The following is a 19,307-nucleotide window of genomic DNA, read 5'->3' as shown; positions in this document are numbered from 1 at the left end:
ACTTACCACGATCGTGTGTTCCCTTGTTGTATGATCTGACAACGAGCATTTAAGAATATAGAACAAAATAAGTCTACACGGTCATGCGTAGGAAAAAGATGGCCATGCCCAAGCAAAACATGGTTGTGTTTAAACAAAAATTCTTGTTGTACTTTCTGACACCACTACCAGACAAAAAAAACTCAAAACATTGTCGTACCCACTTCAACATGGCCGTGTTTTGGCACCTATGACAGCCTATAAATTGAATTATCATCTTCCTCTTTCAATACACCTTACAACCTCACTTACTCCACTTCAACCACATCTTTTTACCACCATTAATAAGGAAATTATCCCATCCATCCAACCCTTGAAGATTAAGGAGATTAAGCTCTTGAAAGGAGTCATTTACATCAAGGATTAGTCATCCAAACTGGTTAGATTGTTTTGATTTGACCATGTTTCTATCGTTACTTTGATGGATAACATTATCACTTGATGAGGAATATTGCTAGTCTTGTGAGGCCTTGGCGAACCATAAATAGACAACAAGTTCCGAGCTTGATGATAATCCGGAGAACTGCCACTCTTGTAAGGGTGTGGTTGATAAATTATGAATCTTTAAAGAAACACCAAGATTATGAGCTTGATGATAAGTCGAGAAATCTTCATTCTTGTAACAGCTTGGTTGTGGTAAAAACATAAATCCTAATATTGACATGGACCAAATGGGGTGTTAGTAGTAACTAATCATTTTAAATGGGAACTATCGGCAATGTTTATGAAAACAGATTGTTGATGTTCATCCACTAAAATTGGTTAATTACTTGTTAAGTGAGTGTGCAACATAACCTATTTTAAACAACTCTTGGGTGGTTATTATATGAGTTCCATAATTGTTTAATATTTGTGCGGGTTAATACTTTGTAATGCAAGGTTAATCCTTTATAACTTAACTAATTATAATTGGTATTTTAAGTATAATACAAAAGCTATTTTTACTGAAGGACAATTCAATTAGTAATTTACGGGATTGTCTCATTTTTAAAGTGAGTTACCTCATGGATATTTGTTATAAACCACTTGCTTTCATAAAATGATTTTTAGTGGAGTTAATGAAGTGACGGGTGGTCCATGGGACAACCCTTAATTGATTAAAAACCGTAATAATCATGTTTTGAATTTGTTTATTTTGTGGAATTAGATAACTACGGTATTATTGGTGAATTGTAGGCTCAAAGGAGGTTCCGGGGCTATTATGGAGTATACCGAGGCAACCAAATGAGCCGAAGACGCAAGATAGGTCAAAAGAAGTGAAACACGGGAAGGCAAAACTGAAGTCTACCGTGGCTCATGGTCACCACCGTGAGCCACGGTCCAGATGTGCAAAACGGAACAGAGGCCACCATACCGTGGCCTTTAAGAACACCGTGAGGACCACCGTGACCCAAGGTTCCATCATGGGCCACGGTCCAGCTTTTCAAGAAATCCATCGTGACCCACGGTGTAGACCGTGGGCCACGGTTCAATTCGTAACTGTTTTTTTCCTGCATTATTTTTAGATGTTTTTGGCAAGTCTTTTCATTATCCTTCATTCTATGCAACCCTAAGACGAATTCTAAATGTGTGTTAGCTTTAGTAATTTTTGTTTGTTATTTTCGGCTTTACGCTGGTTGTGTTAGTGTGCAGGTACCTACAGGTGTATGCATACTTGAAGCTCTAACAGGTCATCACCGCTAGTTATTGATCCCGAGATTGACAAAACACTTTGAAAAAACCGAGTCTTACTTAGGGAGAATAAGCTTCTTGGTTCTCCAACCGCATCAAACAACATGGATTCACCAGTTCCCACTTCGGGTCAAACAATCCCAACTACACCTCCACCAAATCCACCTCCACCGACTACTACTAATATACCTACAACATCAAGTGAACTCCAACCGCCACCCACAACCGAACCCATAGCTGCTCAATACACCTACTCAACATCATCCACATTGCCACCTATTACCAATCTTTTTCCTAACTTTGGTGCGTCATCATCATCTCAACAACATCACCAACCACCCTTTCAACAATCACAATCAAGCTACCAATACCAACCCCAACCTTTCATGTAACATTCAAGATCATAAGGTGATGGATATGGATATGGGTTTGACAGTGAATTCGAGGGGTATGAAGTGGAAGGTTACTACACGGGAGGTGATGGAAGTCAAAGGGTAAATCCGGGAAATTTGGCCTATAGTCAATGGCAACATCCGGAATCGGTGCAAGGGTTTAATAGACAACCACCACCGGTTGTTCAACAACAACCACAACAACAACCGGTGGTTGTCCAACAAAACGTGCAACCACCGATTCAACAGCAAGCTAACCAACAACTACCGGTTGTTGTTCATCAACAAGTTCAACCGCCACCGATCGTTCAACAACCACAAGGGCAACTTCAAGATCCACAATTTCAATAACAAATTCCCCAACCACAGTTTCAACAACAATTTGTGTAGCCAAGACCCTTTTATAGACCAATGGGTCAACCAAGAGTACCAATTGGGGTACCAAGAAGGCACGCAAGGGAGATGGTTAAGGGGATTGAAGCCCATTTCTGACCCATAATTACTAATAATCCGTCTCCGGTGGTTATTCCTCTCAATCATCTAGGGAGGATATTTGAAGTTAGAACCAATTCCCTTCAAAGTCTTCAGAAGTATAAGGGTCTAGCAACGGAGGAACCGTACTTCCACTTGGAGGCATATGACTCCATTTACAACACAATTGGGGGTCAAGGTTTTACATCGGATGAGGTAAAGTTGGTTTTATTTCAGTTTTCGTTGGAAGACAAGGCAAAGAGATGGTTTTACACTTTTCCTTCCGCGTCTATTTATACTTGAGCCGAGATGCAACAAAGATTTTTGGAAGAATTTTACACGGCCCAAAAGACCAATGATGCGAGAAGAAGTTTGAGAACCTTCCAACAACAAACGGGGGAAATGTTTCATGAAGCATTCGAGAGGTTTAACATGATGATCAAGAATTGTCCTCATCATGGTATTGCTTTTTGGGAGTTATTGAATGCGTTTCATGAAGGGTTGAGTATGGAGGATGAACGTGATTGGTCGATTACTAATGATACATTTGGTACCAATTATGAACAAGATGATTAGGCATATTTGGAAAAAATGGCGGTTACTTCAAAGAGAAAAGCCCAAACCGGACGAAGAGAAAGACCAGCGGTTGGTAGACCGCAAGTGCAAGCTGTGGAAGAAGGAAATTGTAGGTTCCGGACGGATCGTACACGGGATATCGCTAACAACGCAGGTGCGGAATCCCTGCGTAGGTAGTTACGAGTGTAGAGATAGAATCACACGAGCAAAGAATCAAACACGTTATATTAATAACCAAACACGTGACTCGAAGTCACTATTACAGACTCTTGAACTCGTAAACACGTTTGCTTAAACTCAAACACTTGACTGAGACCCTAAACTGCTTATTATCTCACCGTTTCGGCTGAAACAGTGAATATATAAACGACAACTTCGCCACAGGCGAAGTTGTCTGTAACTTCGCATATTCAACAAGTTCGCCTGAGCGAACTTGTTGACAACTTCGCTTGTTCAACAAGTTCGCCTGAGCGAACTTGTTGACAACTTCGCTAGTTACACAATCTAAAACATAATCAAATACACAATTACAATACAGACTCGATTACAATTTCTAGACTATGAACTACTGACAAACATGTACCAACAGACTCCCCCTTGGCAGTAGCTTCATATCTTGATCTTCAAATCTCGAGTCTTGTAATCTGCAACTCTACGCGTGCGCCCCTTCTCTCACACATACCGATACTACCCGTTGATATTTCCTAGCTTGATCCTTCCAAGCAGGAATGTAGAAGATCTTCTTCTCGTTGAGTACTTTCAGATCAGCTTTCGATAAGTTAACAAGATGCATCGGATCACAAACCCTCAGCACTTTCTTGTTCGTCTTCGTCTTCCAGCACGGCTTCAGCAGTCTGGCAGTCTACATACCACCATTTCAGACTCTTCAATACATCTTGATCAAACACATATCAATCACGTCGAGTTCCTTTCAATAATATCATTTGGCAGCACATCTTAATCAAACAGCACATCGTCTATCTCTTTCAGTGGATCTATCACATCATCAACACTCTCAACATTTTCAAACACATCCACATCATCACCAACAGCAACCACATCATCACGAGCCGCAGACTCCCCCTCAGCTGTGGAAGCCCCAAGAGCTATAGTAGTTCTTGGCAACTCACCACCTGCACCTTCCGGTGCATTGGGATCATCGTCTTGATCATTTCTTCTTTTAGTCCTCAGTTTTTCTTCTTTTAGTCCTCAGTTCATCGCCTCTATAGCTTATCTCCCCCTGAGATGCCAAGAACTCCTTCAAGGTATCTATTACGTTCCTATGCTCAACCTCAACCAAGAGTAATCAGAAAAAAAAACATAAAACTATCTAAAAAAAAATTAAAGTATAAGGGATCAAATTTCAGTCTAGTTAAGGACTAGCACGTTTTAGAAAAGATCCTAACAGGAATCATACTAACTATGTGACTGTCACATAGATCCGTGTTTAGCTGTATTATGACATAAAGAGACAGGTTGTAAGCATGTAAATAACTTAAATGGTTTTCATCGTTTCTGTGATACGGATTAAGGTTCAGTTAAGCTCAAAAATTTAAGTTGGCAACAACTCAGAGGTAATGATATCTTCTATCTATTCTCAAAGCGTATTTGGCTATACCCAAATCACCCCGAATTGACTTCGACCCATAGTGTCTGATTATCCTGTAGATACACATTGTCTGCTTCCCGGTCTCTTCTTACTCCAGACTTGAGAAGTCTTGATTGTTACTATTTCTCATAAGTACAAATTTTTTTTTTTTTTTTTTTTTTTTTTTTTTTTTTTTTTAATGTTTTTTTTAAACAAACATTCGTATTGACTTCGGAGTATTAAACCACTGCAAGTCCCGAATCTGGATCACTGCAGTGTCTTGAAATGCTTTCTTCACGGGAATCAGAACACTAACGGGCTCGTGTATGACTGGGTAGTTGCTTTTCTGCCTATCATTCGGAAAGATCTGTATGAAGACATACAAAACTCTTAAGAAGTTTCCACGTAAACTCGAGTAATTTAAGTTAGCATCACATACACTTTTACGCACCATAAAAATCACCATGACATACAATGACTGTTCTAAAGTCTTTTAAGCTTAATAACTTCACTAGTTAAGCCCACACTATCAGTATATATATCATTTTCCAAGGTTGGATCAATTTTCTGTTAAACACAGCAAAGAACTCTTACGAAGTAATAGACTTGAAAGGTAATTTCATTTCCCAAAAAAAAACATTTTGACTTCAATCGCCCCGATCACGACAAAGTCTTCAGGTAAACGGCAATCCTGAAGATCCAATGGATCAACTGGACCGACCACATACTAGTATGTGTCCTTGTAACTAAGTATGAACGACTAATTTTCAGCGACAGAAAGAAAACACATCATAACCGCCCCGGTCACTTTCAGTCATCTGGTTAATGGCGACCCTCATTCTCTACAAGTAGAAACGAGGACCAAAACATATCTGAGGATATGTCCATCAAACCGAGGTAACCGACTAATTTTAAGCAATAGTGACGTTTTTTTTTTTTTTTTTTTTTTTTTTTTTTTTTTTTTTTTTTTGAATCAAACACAAAAAAAAACATGGTTACTCGGGATTGAGCTTCAGCTCTTCAACAAAGTTCATATTTTCTAACGTCATCTTCCCGTTAGATACCGTACCCCTTCCTGTTATTTTGCCTCCACTCTCACCGGCAAAACTGACTCTCGCTCCTTGAACAGGTTTTAAATCTTGTAACAAATTCTTGTTACCAGTCACGTGCCGGGAACAGCCGCTGTCCACAACCCAAAGATTATTGGAAGCCCTGTTCAACTGTTCCTGCACAAATAAAAGAGATTATTAAAATTTGGGGACCCAAGACCTCTTGGTCTTGGGTCGATTAACCTTCTCAACCGAACTCACACACCTTGGCTGACCAAAGTTAGCATTAGAAAAATTTCCACAAGTCCTAACAGGATACCTCCTTGGAGACTGATAGTGAGACCAACCAAAACGACGCACATTAAGAGACTCAAAAGAATTATAGCATCTGGTTTGTTTATTAGTGTAAAAACGAGATGTGTTTCTTTGAAAACCAGTATTATGTCTCAAATTTGAATCATTCAAACGATTACCAAAAGCCTTAGTCTCATTTTTCGAGGGCCTCACCTCTCTGATGCGTTGCTTCAGAGGGCAATCAGCAACAAGGTGCCCTGTTTTATTACATCTAAAACAACACCTATACTCCTTTTTCTTTTCAAAAGGTGTTTTAGATGTGGAGGGTGTGTTACTGTCAGTTCGTCTCACATAAGGTGGGACGTACGGGTTGAGTGGAGTATTCTTTTTAGAAGTTTTATTTTTATCTCCACCAGTGGGTAACACAACATTCTCTTTTGTCTTACCTGATTCGGACAACTTATCCGAATCCGATGAGACTGGACTCGTAACAGAAATATTTACACTTGACACCGGCGAACTCGTTTCGCCACTACTAACACTCGGTTCTAAACATGTAATCTTGATGGGAACTGTCTGAGGAACTTCAAAATCCACAGATTTCTGAACACTAGGGTTGAAAGTGTAGTTGTGGTTATAAGGTGGGGGCACCTCGTGATAACCAATTCCTCCCCTCTTTGCAGAGGTACCTTGATCACTAACGAGGTGATCAAGAATAGCTGAGGAATTTCGGAACTGTTCGAGTTTTCGGTTCAGTTCCACCACTTTCACCTGGTGGTCAGCAATCTGCTTATCACGTTCAGCAATCAGTTTAGTTTTTTTCTTCTAAAACCTCATAACTAAGATCAATTACATCAATTTTCTCAGCAAGTTTAGTTTTTAAGCTCTTAACATCTTTTTCATATGCTTTGATTTTAACTTTGTAATTGTTTTCTCTTGCCTTAGTAAAGTGGTGATCTTCCTTAAGCGTTTTAAATTCAGCATCTAAACGAACATACTGATCCGTTATGGTAGCAAGTTGCTCAGACAAATTCTCACATTTCGTACAAACAGGTTTAGAACATACCTCGGTGGGTTGATCATCGGTGTTCGCCATGAAAGCCTTCTCATTACCAGTAGCTTTCTCCTCTTCTGTCATCTTCTCACAATCTTCACTTTCTACCTTAGCCATATTTGCCTTCTCACCAGTTTCATTTGAATGTAAGTTCCAGTTGTATTCACCGGATTCTCTGGATAACATAGCATTGATTTCTTTATTAAAACCAGTAGGCTGTGCAGACCGGCCTTGACTACGTTCGACTCTCTCGTTTCTGCATTCTTTGGCAAAGTGCCCGTTCTGTTGACAGTTATAGCACTTTACCTTAGATTTATCGAATCCGGGCTTACCACCAACGAACTTTCTCCCCGTCTTATTCATGAAACGCTTGACTCGCCTCACAATCATGGCCATTTGCCATTGCAAATCCATCTCCTCCAGATCATCAGCATCGATCTGGTCATAATCCTCATCCAAAGCAGCAGGGTCCACAATCTTTCCCTGTATGTAGTTCTCGTATGAGGCAATAAAAGATGCATATAGTGCAAACTGCTCTTCAACAGATTTCACACTCATTGGCATCCTTGAGTAATTATTGCTTAAAGCACTTGGAGAGAAACTACTGTTGGATGGTTGAGGTTTCGACGCACTTGAACCTCCAGCAACAAAACACACATCCCCATTTGTGTTTACTGACACATGCCCCTCCTGTGAAGAACTTGTACCAGACTCGCTCTTCGTGTAGTAGGCGGCAGAATCAGTCTTTGAACAAGAGCTACTGTTGATTTTAGCTCCATATATGCTTGGATCTTGTACCTGATCCATAGAAGTCTCCTTTCTCACCATATTAAGCTCAAATGTCCTGAGCTTGTTGACAGCGGTTTCAAGATCGTAAGTAGAGAAGTCCTTGTATTCCCTCATCAGCACAGTATACATCTCCCATTTTGGTGGGAGAGCATCGAGAAGTTTCTCAACAATTTCCTCTTCTCTGTAAGCAATCGAGTAGTTGTTCAGCTCTGTCATTAGATGATAATATCTGGTGATAATATCATCTAGAGATTCGTTCTTCAAGTATTTGAAGACAGAGAACTGGGTCTTCAGCAGTTTAATCTTCGAGGCACGAATGCCTACGTTCCCTTCGAATCTATTTTCCAGAGCATCCCAAAGCTCTCGAGCCGATGTATACTTTCGGAAAGTATGGAGGATCTCCTGTGGAAGGGCCATTGTGATTGCAGCGTGAGCCTTGCTTTCGGCTTCATACATCTTCTTTTCCTCTTCCTCCATCTTGCTGTATTTCTTTATCACATCCCGACCTTCGTGTTCCATTGACGGTGGAATATATCCATCCTGGATGCACACCCACATCTTTGCATCCTGGTATTTAATATACTGAATGAACCTATCCTTCCACGCCACAAAATCGGTTACTTTCAGCAATCTTGGGGCCTTAGTAGCAGATCCCGCTTCGACTTCCATTTTGACTAAGTCTGAGATGTTGATTGATGACATCCTTCTTGAAGACTATTTTTTTTTTTTTTTTTTTTTTTTTTTTTTTTTTTTTTTTTTTAAATTTCCGGGAAATTTTGTCGAAAAAGAAAAAAAAATTTTATTTTTGCCAAACTTTTTCTGAAGACTTCCCGACTGATAAAAATGGCTTGGGCAAATTTTCGTGGAAGCGGGCGTTCCAGACTCAACAAAGATTTTTGGAAGAATTTTACACGGCCCAAAAGACCAATGATGCGAGAAGAAGTTTGAGAACCTTCCAACAACAAACGGGGGAAATGTTTCATGAAGCATTCGAGAGGTTTAACATGATGATCAAGAATTGTCCTCATCATGGTATTGCTTTTTGGGAGTTATTGAATGCGTTTCATGAAGGGTTGAGTATGGAGGATGAACGTGATTGGTCGATTACTAATGATACATTTGGTACCAATTATGAACAAGATGATTGGGCATATTTGGAAAAAATGGCGGTTACTTCAAAGAGAAAAGCCCAAACCGGACGAAGAGAAAGACCAGCGGTTGGTAGACCGCAAGTGCAAGCTGTGGAAGAAGGAAATTGTAGGTTCCGGACGGATCGTACACGGGATATCGCTAACAACGCAGGTGCGGAATCCCTGCGTAGGTAGTTACGAGTGTAGAGATAGAATCACACGAGCAAAGAATCAAACACGTTATATTAATAACCAAACACGTGACTCGAAGTCACTATTACAGACTCTTGAACTCGTAAACACGTTTGCTTAAACTCAAACACTTGACTGAGACCCTAAACTGCTTATTATCTCACCGTTTCGGCTGAAACTGTGAATATATAAACGACAACTTCGCCACAGGCGAAGTTGTCTGTAACTTCGCATATTCAACAAGTTCGCCTGAGCGAACTTGTTGACAACTTCGCTTGTTCAACAAGTTCGCCTGAGCGAACTTGTTGACAACTTCGCTAGTTACACAATCTAAAACATAATCAAATACACAATTACAATACAGACTCGATTACAATTTCTAGACTATGAACTACTGACAAACATGTACCAACAGAAATGTACAAACCACTAATCAAGTAATCGATGTTTGTACAAATTGTACGAGTTGGGTCATGCAACGGAGGTATGTACGGTAGGTCAAGCACCGGTGGAAGAGGTGAATGCACTTCAAGGGGGAGGTAGTAGAAATTACAACATGAACTCCAACACCTACCACCCCGGGTTAAGAAATCACCCGAATTTTCGTTATGGAAACCCGACCACTCAATCTAACCCAAATTTTCAAGGAAATCAAGGCAATTATGTCCCTCGCCAACAATATAATAACCAAGGTAATTATCATGGCGGGAACAATCAAGGGTTGCAAGGTCAATGGGGTGGCGGTCAAAGCGAGTAAATTTACCTCTACTTGAGGCAATTAAGCAAGTACCCGCATATACAAAATTTTTGAAAGAATTATGCACTCAAAAGAGGCAACAAAAAGTGCCTCTACGAGTGGATTTAATTGAGCGGGTAAGTGCAGTTTTAAAAGGAGATCTTCCTCCTAAGCTTCAAACTCCGGGAACGCCATTAATTAACATTCAAGTAGGCGACTTTCAAATGTCTAAGGCGTTACTAGATCTTGGGGCCAGAGTAAGTATTCTTCCGGGGGGTTTATACGATCAATTTGATTTTTGGTCCTTTAAAACGAGTTGAGACAACGGCTGTGTTAGCCGATTTGTCTCATAAACTCCCCCGAGGAATTGTGCGGGACGTTATAGTAAAAGTTGAAGAATTTTACTATCCGGTTGACTTTTTAGTCTTAGACTACTCATCGGTTGATTCGACCCAACAACAAAATGTTATATTGGGTCGACCGTTTTTAAACACCGCTCATGTTATTATTGACTGTCGATCGGGCACAGTTGATATGGATTTTGGAAATAGGAAAATGAGATTAAATGTGTTCACTAACGGATCTAATGCTTTATGTTGTGATGAGTGTTTCATGGCAGATATTATTGACATGTGTGAACCGCACGATTATGAGGAAGATGCTTTGGAAGCATGTGTTTGTGAATTTTCTGACAAGGTACATCTTTGTGCATTGAGGATGGAAGAGAAAAATCAAGACGTGTTGGCGGTAAAAGAAGGACGACCACCATGGACTCATCAAATTGAAAGTCTGCCAACTGTGATCGATTCGGGTACAAAACCGTCATTGGAAAGCCCACCAAAACTGGAATTGAAGGATTTGACTAGCCACTTGAAGTATGCGTTTTTGGGGGGATAATGACACATTACCGGTCATTATTGCATCTAATTTGGAAGTGGCCCAAGAACAAGAATTGTTGAAGGTGTTGAAGGCGAATAAAGCGGCCATAGGTTGGCCAATTTCTGATTTAAAAGGCATTAGTCCATCTATAGTTATGCACAAAATCATCACCAATGTGGCGGCAAAACCAACCCGAGAGACTCAAAGAAGGTTGAATCCCAATTTGAGAGAAGTTGTGAAGAAAGAGGTAATTAAGTGGTTGGATGCGGGAATCATCTATCCCATCTCGGATAGCGCATGGGTAAGTCCTACACAGGTGGTACCGAAAAAACAGGTATACAGGTAATTAAAGATGAAAGCGGTGAACAAATCGCCACCCGACCGGTCACCGGGTGGCGAGTTTGCATTGACTATCGTAAGTTAAATGCCGCTACATCTAAAGACCATTTTTCATTCCCTTTTATTGACCAAATTATTGAAAAATTATTGGGTCAAAAATATTACTTTTTTTTGGACGGGTATTCGGGTTATAATCAAATTGCTATCCACCCGGATGACCAACACAAGACCACCTTCACCTGTCCGTATGGCACTTTTGCTTTTAGGCGAATGCCATTCGGATTGTGTAATGCCCCGGCCACATTCCAACGGTGTATGATGAGCATTTTTTTGGATATGGTTGGGGATTCACTCGAGGTATTTATGGATGACTTTTCCATTTTTGGTCCAACTTATGAAACTTGTCTCAATGAATTAGAAAAAGTTTTAAAAAGATGTGTTGAGACAAATTTGGTTCTAAGTTGGGAGAAAAGTCACTTCACGGCGCAAGAGGGTATCGTATTGGGTCACGTGATTTCGGAAAGGGGAATGGAAGTGGATAAGGCAAAAGTCCGGGTAATATCATCTTTACCACCAACTAAAAACATTAAAGGGGTAAGGTCATTTTTGGGACATGCGGGTTTTTATAGAAGATTTATTAAAGGCTTTAGTGTGATCACAAAACCTTTATATAATTTATTGTTAAAAGATGCTTCTTTTGATTTTACTAACGAGTGTTTGCAAGCATTTGATGTTTTGAAGGAACAGTTGGTGAAAGCTCCCATTCTACAACCACCGGATTGGTCAAATCCGTTTGAGATCATGTGTGATGCTAGTGATACTACTATCGGAGCGGTGTTGGGTCAACGAGTTGATAAAAAACCGGTAGTCATTTATTATGCGAGTAAAACATTATCCGAAGCAGAACTTAATTATACAACCACCGAAAAAGAATTGCTAGTGGTGGTGTATGCTTTGGATAAGTTTCGCTCGTATATCTGGGGGAGTAAGGTGATTGTTTATTCGAACCATAGCGCGGTTCGATATTTGAAGGAGAAGAAGGATGCAAAAGCACGGTTAATTCGATGGGTATTGCTTTTGCAAGAGTTCGACTTAGAAGTTCAGGATAAAAAGGGGTGTGAAAATGTCGTGGCGGATCACCTATCCCGAATTCCGTTAGAGGGTGTTGATGACCCGATGGAGATAAACGAACGGTTTCCCGATGAACAATTGTTAGCCGTGTTGACTACATCGTGGTATGCCCACTTTGTGAATTATCTAGCAACAGGATCAATTCCAAGTCATTGGGTGAAGAAAAGAAGGCAACGGTTCATGGCCCAAGTGAAACAATATATTTGGGATGAACCGGACTTGTTCAAGATTGGTTCGGATCAAATGATAAGGAGGTGTATTCCTGATTCTGAGGTACGGGAGATTTTGACTCATGCACATGCATCGGCGTGTGGAGGTCATTTTAGCGGTCAAAAGACGAGTTACCGGGCGCTTCAATGTGGGTTTTATTGGCCCACAATTTTCAAAGATGCAAGTGAGTATGCCCTACATTGTTTGAATTGCCAAAAGTTGGGTAGTATCTCGAAAAGGGATGAAATGCCATTGCAACCGATTTTGGTGTTAGAGATTTTCGATGTATGGGGAATTGACTTTATGGGCCCGTTTCCAAACTCGAATGGATTTTTATATATCTTGGTTGCGGATGATTATGTGTCCAAGTGGGTAGAAGCGGTAGCAACAAGAACTAATGATCATTCGGTAGTTTGCAAATTCGTTCAATCAAACATCTTTGCTCGGTTTGGTATCCCGCTGGTTATTATTAGTGATGGTGGGTCACATTTCAAGAATTTCATCTTTGGGAAGCTTTTAAAAAGGTACAATGTGAATCACCGAATTACTACTCCTTATCATCCACAAACAAGTGGACAAGTCGAAGACTCACTCAAAAATAAACCGATTACAACTATTAAATAGCGATAAGCGGGTATCGAACACAGGGAGTTTGTGGAAATTGTGTTACCAAGTAGTTTTGTTATTTATCTAAATTTAACTAAATGCAAAAGTAAATTCAAATAGTTGGTTGTTTGGTTTTGATTAATGAAAATAGCTAAAACAATAAACGAGTTTAAAACAATATAAGAAAGAATGCGCTCTCCCGATTTCAGGTTTCCAATGTTGATAAAGTTAATTTTTACTTATGTGATGAACTACACAATTATCGTTCGTGAAAATGCGTTTGGATGTTATAAGAAAGGACTAAGTACTTGGATTACAAAAACGCAAGGTTGTCACTCAAAAATCAGTTTAGTATTGTTAACCCTAATTCTCTTCTACTAAATCTCGATTGCCTATGGCACCGAGAACGGATAGTCAAGAACACAAATTTATACCACACTAACAATTACAAAACAAACACACAATCACCATAACACAACAATCATATGATCAAAATACTATCTCACCAATAACATAAACGATTAACAAATATCCAATTAGAAAACCTTACAATTCGGGAGAGAACATAAATAGTACTAGCCACACATTGTTTGATTAATCATCACCTCAATTAAGATAATCCAATGAATCATAAACTCAAACAAATGATTACAATCACCAAAGTCTTGATCTTGCTCTTAAAAATTCGTCTTAGGGTTGTTTATAATGAAGGATAATGAAAAGACTTGCCAAAAACGTCTAAAAATAATGCAGGAAAAAAACAGTTACGACTTGAACCATGGCCCACGGTCTACACCGTGGGTCACGGTGGATTTCTTGAAAAGCTGGATCGTGGCCCACGGTGGAACCGTGGGTCACGGTGGTCCTCATGGTGTTCTCAGAGGCCACGGTACGGTTTCCTCTGTTCCGTTTTGCACATCTAGACCATGGCTCATGGTGGTGACCGTGGGCCACGGTGAACTTCAGTTTTGCCTTCCCGTTTTTCACTTCTTTTGACCTCTCTTGCGTCTTGGGCTCATTTGGTTGCCTCGGTATACTCCATAATAGCCCCGGAACCTCCTTTGAGCCTACAATTCACCAATAATACCGTAGTTATCTAATTCCACAAAATAAACAAATTCAAAACATGATTATTACGGTTTTTAATCAATTAAGGGTTGTCCGATGGACCATCCGTCATGAAGTTATGCATATCTCTCGCTTTAATTATCATGAATAACATGACTTAGGAATAAGGTGTTATTCTCACATTTGATCATTGTAGCAAGATCACATCACATGTTTCTTAACTATTTGTTAAACCAAGTTAACTGGAGTTTGAACCAAAATTATACACTTTTATCCTTGATATTCTATTGAAAATATAAAAACCAAAAATATTGTCTTTTACTTTATTTTTTTAATTTCCTTTTAAAATTAACTTGTCAAAACTAACTAGACATTGTGTGAAGAAATCCTTTGAAAATTTAACATTTTTTTTCATATACCCACGCATCGCATCATTTACCAACTTACAAACTGAAAAAATTAACTTTCATTTCTAATGCTTCATGGAAATAATTTGAGCATTATGATATTTTTACTATAAACTGCCATTTCCTTTTAGTTCAAAATCAACTAGTAAAATTTTTGAGCTACTCCATATTGATATTTGTGGGCCTTATCACACAGCTACCTACAATGGCTTTAGATATTTTTAACCATAGTGGATGATTATAGAAGAACCACATGGACACATTTGCTTTCAACTAAAAGCAAAGTCTTTCCTATACTTCAATCCTTTATTGAAATGGTTAGCAACCAGTTTGGCACTAATGTGAAATGTGTCAGATCCGATAATGCTTTTGAACTAGGATCTAGATCTGTTCAAAGTGCTTATTTGTTGAGTAAAGGCATTGTGCATAAGATCACTTCTGTAGTTGTCCCTCAACAGAAAAACATTGTTGAAAGAAAACATAAAAATTTACTTAAAACCTCTAGAGCTCTTATGTTTCAATCTAAGCTTCAAGTTCAGCTTTGGGTCAACTGTGTTTTAACTGCAACATATTTAATATATCGACTATCTACCGAATTTATTAACAATAAGAATATTCTGATGAAGTTTTCATAGGCAAGCCTCCTTCATATGATCTCTGAAGTATTTTGGTTGTGTTGCTTATGCTTCCACATTGTCTCATGGAATAAATAAATTTGAACCAAAGGGTTGTGCCTTGTGTTTTCCTAGGTTATCCTCTTGGTAAAAAGGTTTACAAATTGTATGAACTTGACACAAATAAAATAATTATATCAAGAGACGTTGTTTTCTTTGAAGCTTTATTTTCTTCAATCACAAAATCCAAAGATAGCTTCATTTTTCCATATTTTGATCTCATCAATAATTTTTTGATGATGTCGTGTCTACTCCTCCTTTTCATGTTCCTAATCTTCCATCTTCTGTTCCTATTCCTGATCCTCTTCCTACTGATTCTACTGCACCTGTTCAAAGATCTTCGAGAATTTATGTTCCACTCTCTTACTTAAATGACAATGTTTGTAAAAATTCTGAATTTTCAGATCATTGTTTTCATATTGTTACTAATTCATGCTCCTTTCCTATCTCTTTCTATATTTGTCATCTTCTTCCTTCCATTTAGTATCTAACTCAAGCGATTTCTCATTTACATGATCCTACTTCTTATAAAGAAGCTGTTGGCATTCCTGAATGGAAAGATGCCATGAAAGCTGAATTTCAGGCTCTTGAATACAATAATACTTGGGCTATTACTAATCTCCCCCAGGGAAAAAAGCTATTAAGTGCAAATGGGTGTTTAAAGTTACACAAAGCAGATGGGATGGTTAAACGTTGTAAAGGTAGATTGGTTGTGAGGGGACATACACAAAAAGAAGGGATTGATACAATGAAACTTTTTCTCGTGTTATCAAGATGACCACTATCAGAATCCTTGTAGTTGTCGCTACAAAGATACATTGGCCTCTATTTCAGCTTGATGTTTATAATGTTTGTCGTCATGGGGTTTTAGATGAGGATATCTATATGATGTTACCACCTGGAATGCAACTTCCTGATAATCAGGTGCTTTAAACTTCAGAAATCCTTATATGGTTTAAAACAGGCTTCTCGACAATGGTATGGGAAATTATCTCCCGTATTAAAGTCAAGATGGTATGTGGGTTTTTAGAATGATCGTTCTTTGTTTTCAAATTCTATGGGATCTTTAGTGGTTTATGTTGTTGTATATATCAATGAAGTTTTAGTTACTGGGACCAATTTGGAAGAGATCCATAATCTCAAGACTTTCCTGGATTCATCTTTCTAAATGAATGATTTGGAAGTCTCAATTATATTTCGGGCATGGAAGTTCTTTACACTACAAAGGGTGTGATAATGTGCCAACAAAAGTTTGCTAAAGACATGCTTTCTAATTTTGATACTTCCAATCTTCCGGTCACCAACTTACCATTGCCTCATCATTTACATCTTAAAGATCACGAGGGACTTGTTCTTAATGAACCTTTACAATACAAGAAGCCTGTTGGTAAACTTAATTACTTTCTCACACAAGACCTGATCTTTCTTTAACTGTGCGATTTCTGAGTCAATTAATGCAACATCTGAGGATTTCTCATTGGTATGCTGCGTTGCATACCCTTTCATATGTCAAGGTTTATTTTTTTATAATAATCCTTCCTTTGATCCACTATCTTCTGTGATTCGAACTGGGCAGCTTTTCCTAATACTCGTCGATCGGTTAGTGGTTTTTATGATTTCCTTGGGAGCTCTCCGGTTTCTTGGAAATCTAAGAAGCAACCAACTGTTTCTTGAAGCTCGGCTGAAGCCAAGTACCAATCTATTCGACCGGTCACTGCTGAATTTGCTTAGTTGACGAGGTTTCTCTCGGAGTTCAATTTTCCTAAAATAACTCATGTAATGCTTAAGTGTGATAGTCAAGCTGCAATCTATATTGTAAAGAATCCTGTCTTGAGTGGACTAAACACATTGAAATAGATTGTCATTTTGTTCGCGACACGTTGCAAGAAGGCCTGGTGACTTTGGTGCATACACACACGAAGGATTAGCTTGCTGATATTTTTATAAAACCTTACCGGGGCCTCATTCTTAGTCGCTATTATGCAAGTCGGGGTTTTCTCAACCTCCAAGTTTAGGGGAGATGTGAGCGTATATACTTATACGCTAAGACATATACGCCATATATGTTATACGACATGTAACACCATTTCCGAAGAGATCAAAAACAATCAGGAATTGCAGAAGATCAGTTTTGCGAAGAAACAGAGAAAAATATGGCGAAAGTTGTTGGCGAACAGATCGACATTGGATAATATGTTTTCGGCTAGTGAGAAGAAGTCGGAGGAGCAAAGGATGAATATTAGAGGTGATGCAGTGTGTAAATGATCGAAGTCGGAGAGAAGTGAGTCTAATGCTTCGTTGAACGTTTCCGCCGTTTTAAAATACCTTTTGGTTGATTTTGAAAGAGAAGTTACAAAAAATACTAAGAAGTTTATGAACAACAGGACACAATAACATATTTTATAGTCATTTTACTTATATTATTGGTATTGATAGTTGGAGGTTGGTGATAATGTGATTGTAAGGGATAATGAAGTAGGAAGATGGAAAGTGATTGGGTTAGGGGATGAATAAAAAGAGCGGCGACTAGACCCATTTTTATGCCACATAAGGAAGATTTTGACAACAATGCATGTCAACTTAGCATCAAACTAATGAATTTAATCATCCATTAGTCGCAGACGATTAAAAGCAAGTATGATTTAAATTGAGACAGTTAGAAGCCAAGTTGTTAGTTGAGACTGTTATTTACCAATATAACATAATTAAGATTATTAAAAAACCAACTTATCTAAATATAAATGCACCGTTCGGTGATTATACAAACACGAACGTGTAACATAAATATAATTTAGAGATTATCATATGTTTATAATCTATCCTTCATATATTAAAGCATAATCATAAAAAAGCGATATATAAATCTATAAATCACTCTGCATTAATTCAGTGTCACGAAATAACTTAGGATCATTCGCCAAAGGGAGAAATAAAAGACGTAGATTATTGAAAAAGCATCACAATCCAAATTTCCTCCACGGTTAACACTCTTATGGTATATAAAGTTCATATTATTTTATATATAATATAGTAAACATCAAGCTTTTGTTTGATTTTAATTTGTTGATTATACTATAAGAATAATTTAAGGTGTAAGATTATATATAATATTATGTATATTTATATATGACCATTATAATCATTTATATTATAATAGATCAAAATATTAACAATACCTTATTATATATTAGTTTGGTAATTGTTGATGGGCCATATTACCTATAATTAACTAATAAAGGGGTTCCCCTAGGATGTATATAAAGAGAGATAAATATTAACATCATAACCTAATCTCACACACATACAATTTTGTGTGCCGCCCCTCTCCTAAACCGGGTTCCTCTTAAGAACCCTAACACCATCCTTAACTATACATCCTAAAGGGGAACTCGATCAAGATGACAAACATGTCTACTACATCATACTCTGTTGCGGTTACTACTCTTCATGATGTAACAGGTTCATAGGTTTATTTTTATTCATGTTATTTATTACTTACATGAAGAATTGATCAACATGTGGTATCAGAGCGACATTGATTAATCAGTTCTTCATGTTTTCACTAAATTTGGAATTGAATCAGAAGACATGGACTAAAACTTGATAAACCCTAATTTTTTCGGTTTCTTTTTCAAGTTCTATTACCAAAACAATATATGAAACTATTTAAAATCGCTAAAATTCATATTTAGTAAACCCTAAAATTTTCCAAATCTATTAAATTCATGTTTAAATATTTCGATTTCAGGTTTTTTGTATGTTTAATTGTTAAAATTTTCGATGATGTTCTTCGTGTTCATCATTATTATCGAAAATTATACATATGTTGGTTTAAAATCTAGATTAAAATTTGTTAATGATTATTTAGGGATATATTTTTTTCAAATCTTGGATAACTTAGAAGTTTTAATATTTTCTTAAAAGATTTGAATCCCCTAAAATATGAAACAAATATAATTGTTAATCATTAAAAAGATTTTAACCAAATCTTATCATTATTAATTTAGTTTAA

General features: G+C 38.0%; 1 protein-coding gene across 1 annotated transcript; it reads left to right on the top strand.

Moving 5' to 3' along the window:
- Positions 1–14,935: 14,935 nt before the first annotated feature.
- LOC143567013 (uncharacterized) lies at positions 14,936–17,809 on the top strand. The gene is made up of 4 exons (XM_077053547.1): positions 14,936–15,166; positions 15,780–15,980; positions 16,130–16,219; positions 17,732–17,809. Exons 1-4 carry the CDS (start codon positions 14,936–14,938, stop codon positions 17,807–17,809), a joined length of 600 nt encoding a protein of 199 aa, XP_076909662.1.
- Positions 17,810–19,307: the final 1,498 nt, after the last annotated feature.

This window comes from Bidens hawaiensis, unplaced genomic scaffold (genome assembly GCF_021521415.1).
Source record: "Bidens hawaiensis isolate Kalapana, Puna unplaced genomic scaffold, B.hawaiensis_p1.1 tig00023198_1, whole genome shotgun sequence".
Lineage (NCBI taxonomy): Eukaryota > Viridiplantae > Streptophyta > Magnoliopsida > Asterales > Asteraceae > Bidens > Bidens hawaiensis.
This window is presented reverse-complemented; position numbering and strand designations above follow the sequence as displayed.

Excerpts from the sequence above, each read along its gene's own strand:
- LOC143567013 (XM_077053547.1), top strand. The coding sequence starts at position 14,936 with ATGGTTAGCAACCAGTTTGGCACTAATGTGAAATGTGTCAGATCCGAT. Across the intron at positions 15,167-15,779 it reads AGCTTCAAGTTCAGCTTTGG|TATCTAACTCAAGCGATTTC; the intron begins GTCAACTGTGTT and ends CCTTCCATTTAG. Across the intron at positions 16,220-17,731 it reads TGCAACTTCCTGATAATCAG|TTGGAGGTTGGTGATAATGT; the intron begins GTGCTTTAAACT and ends TGGTATTGATAG.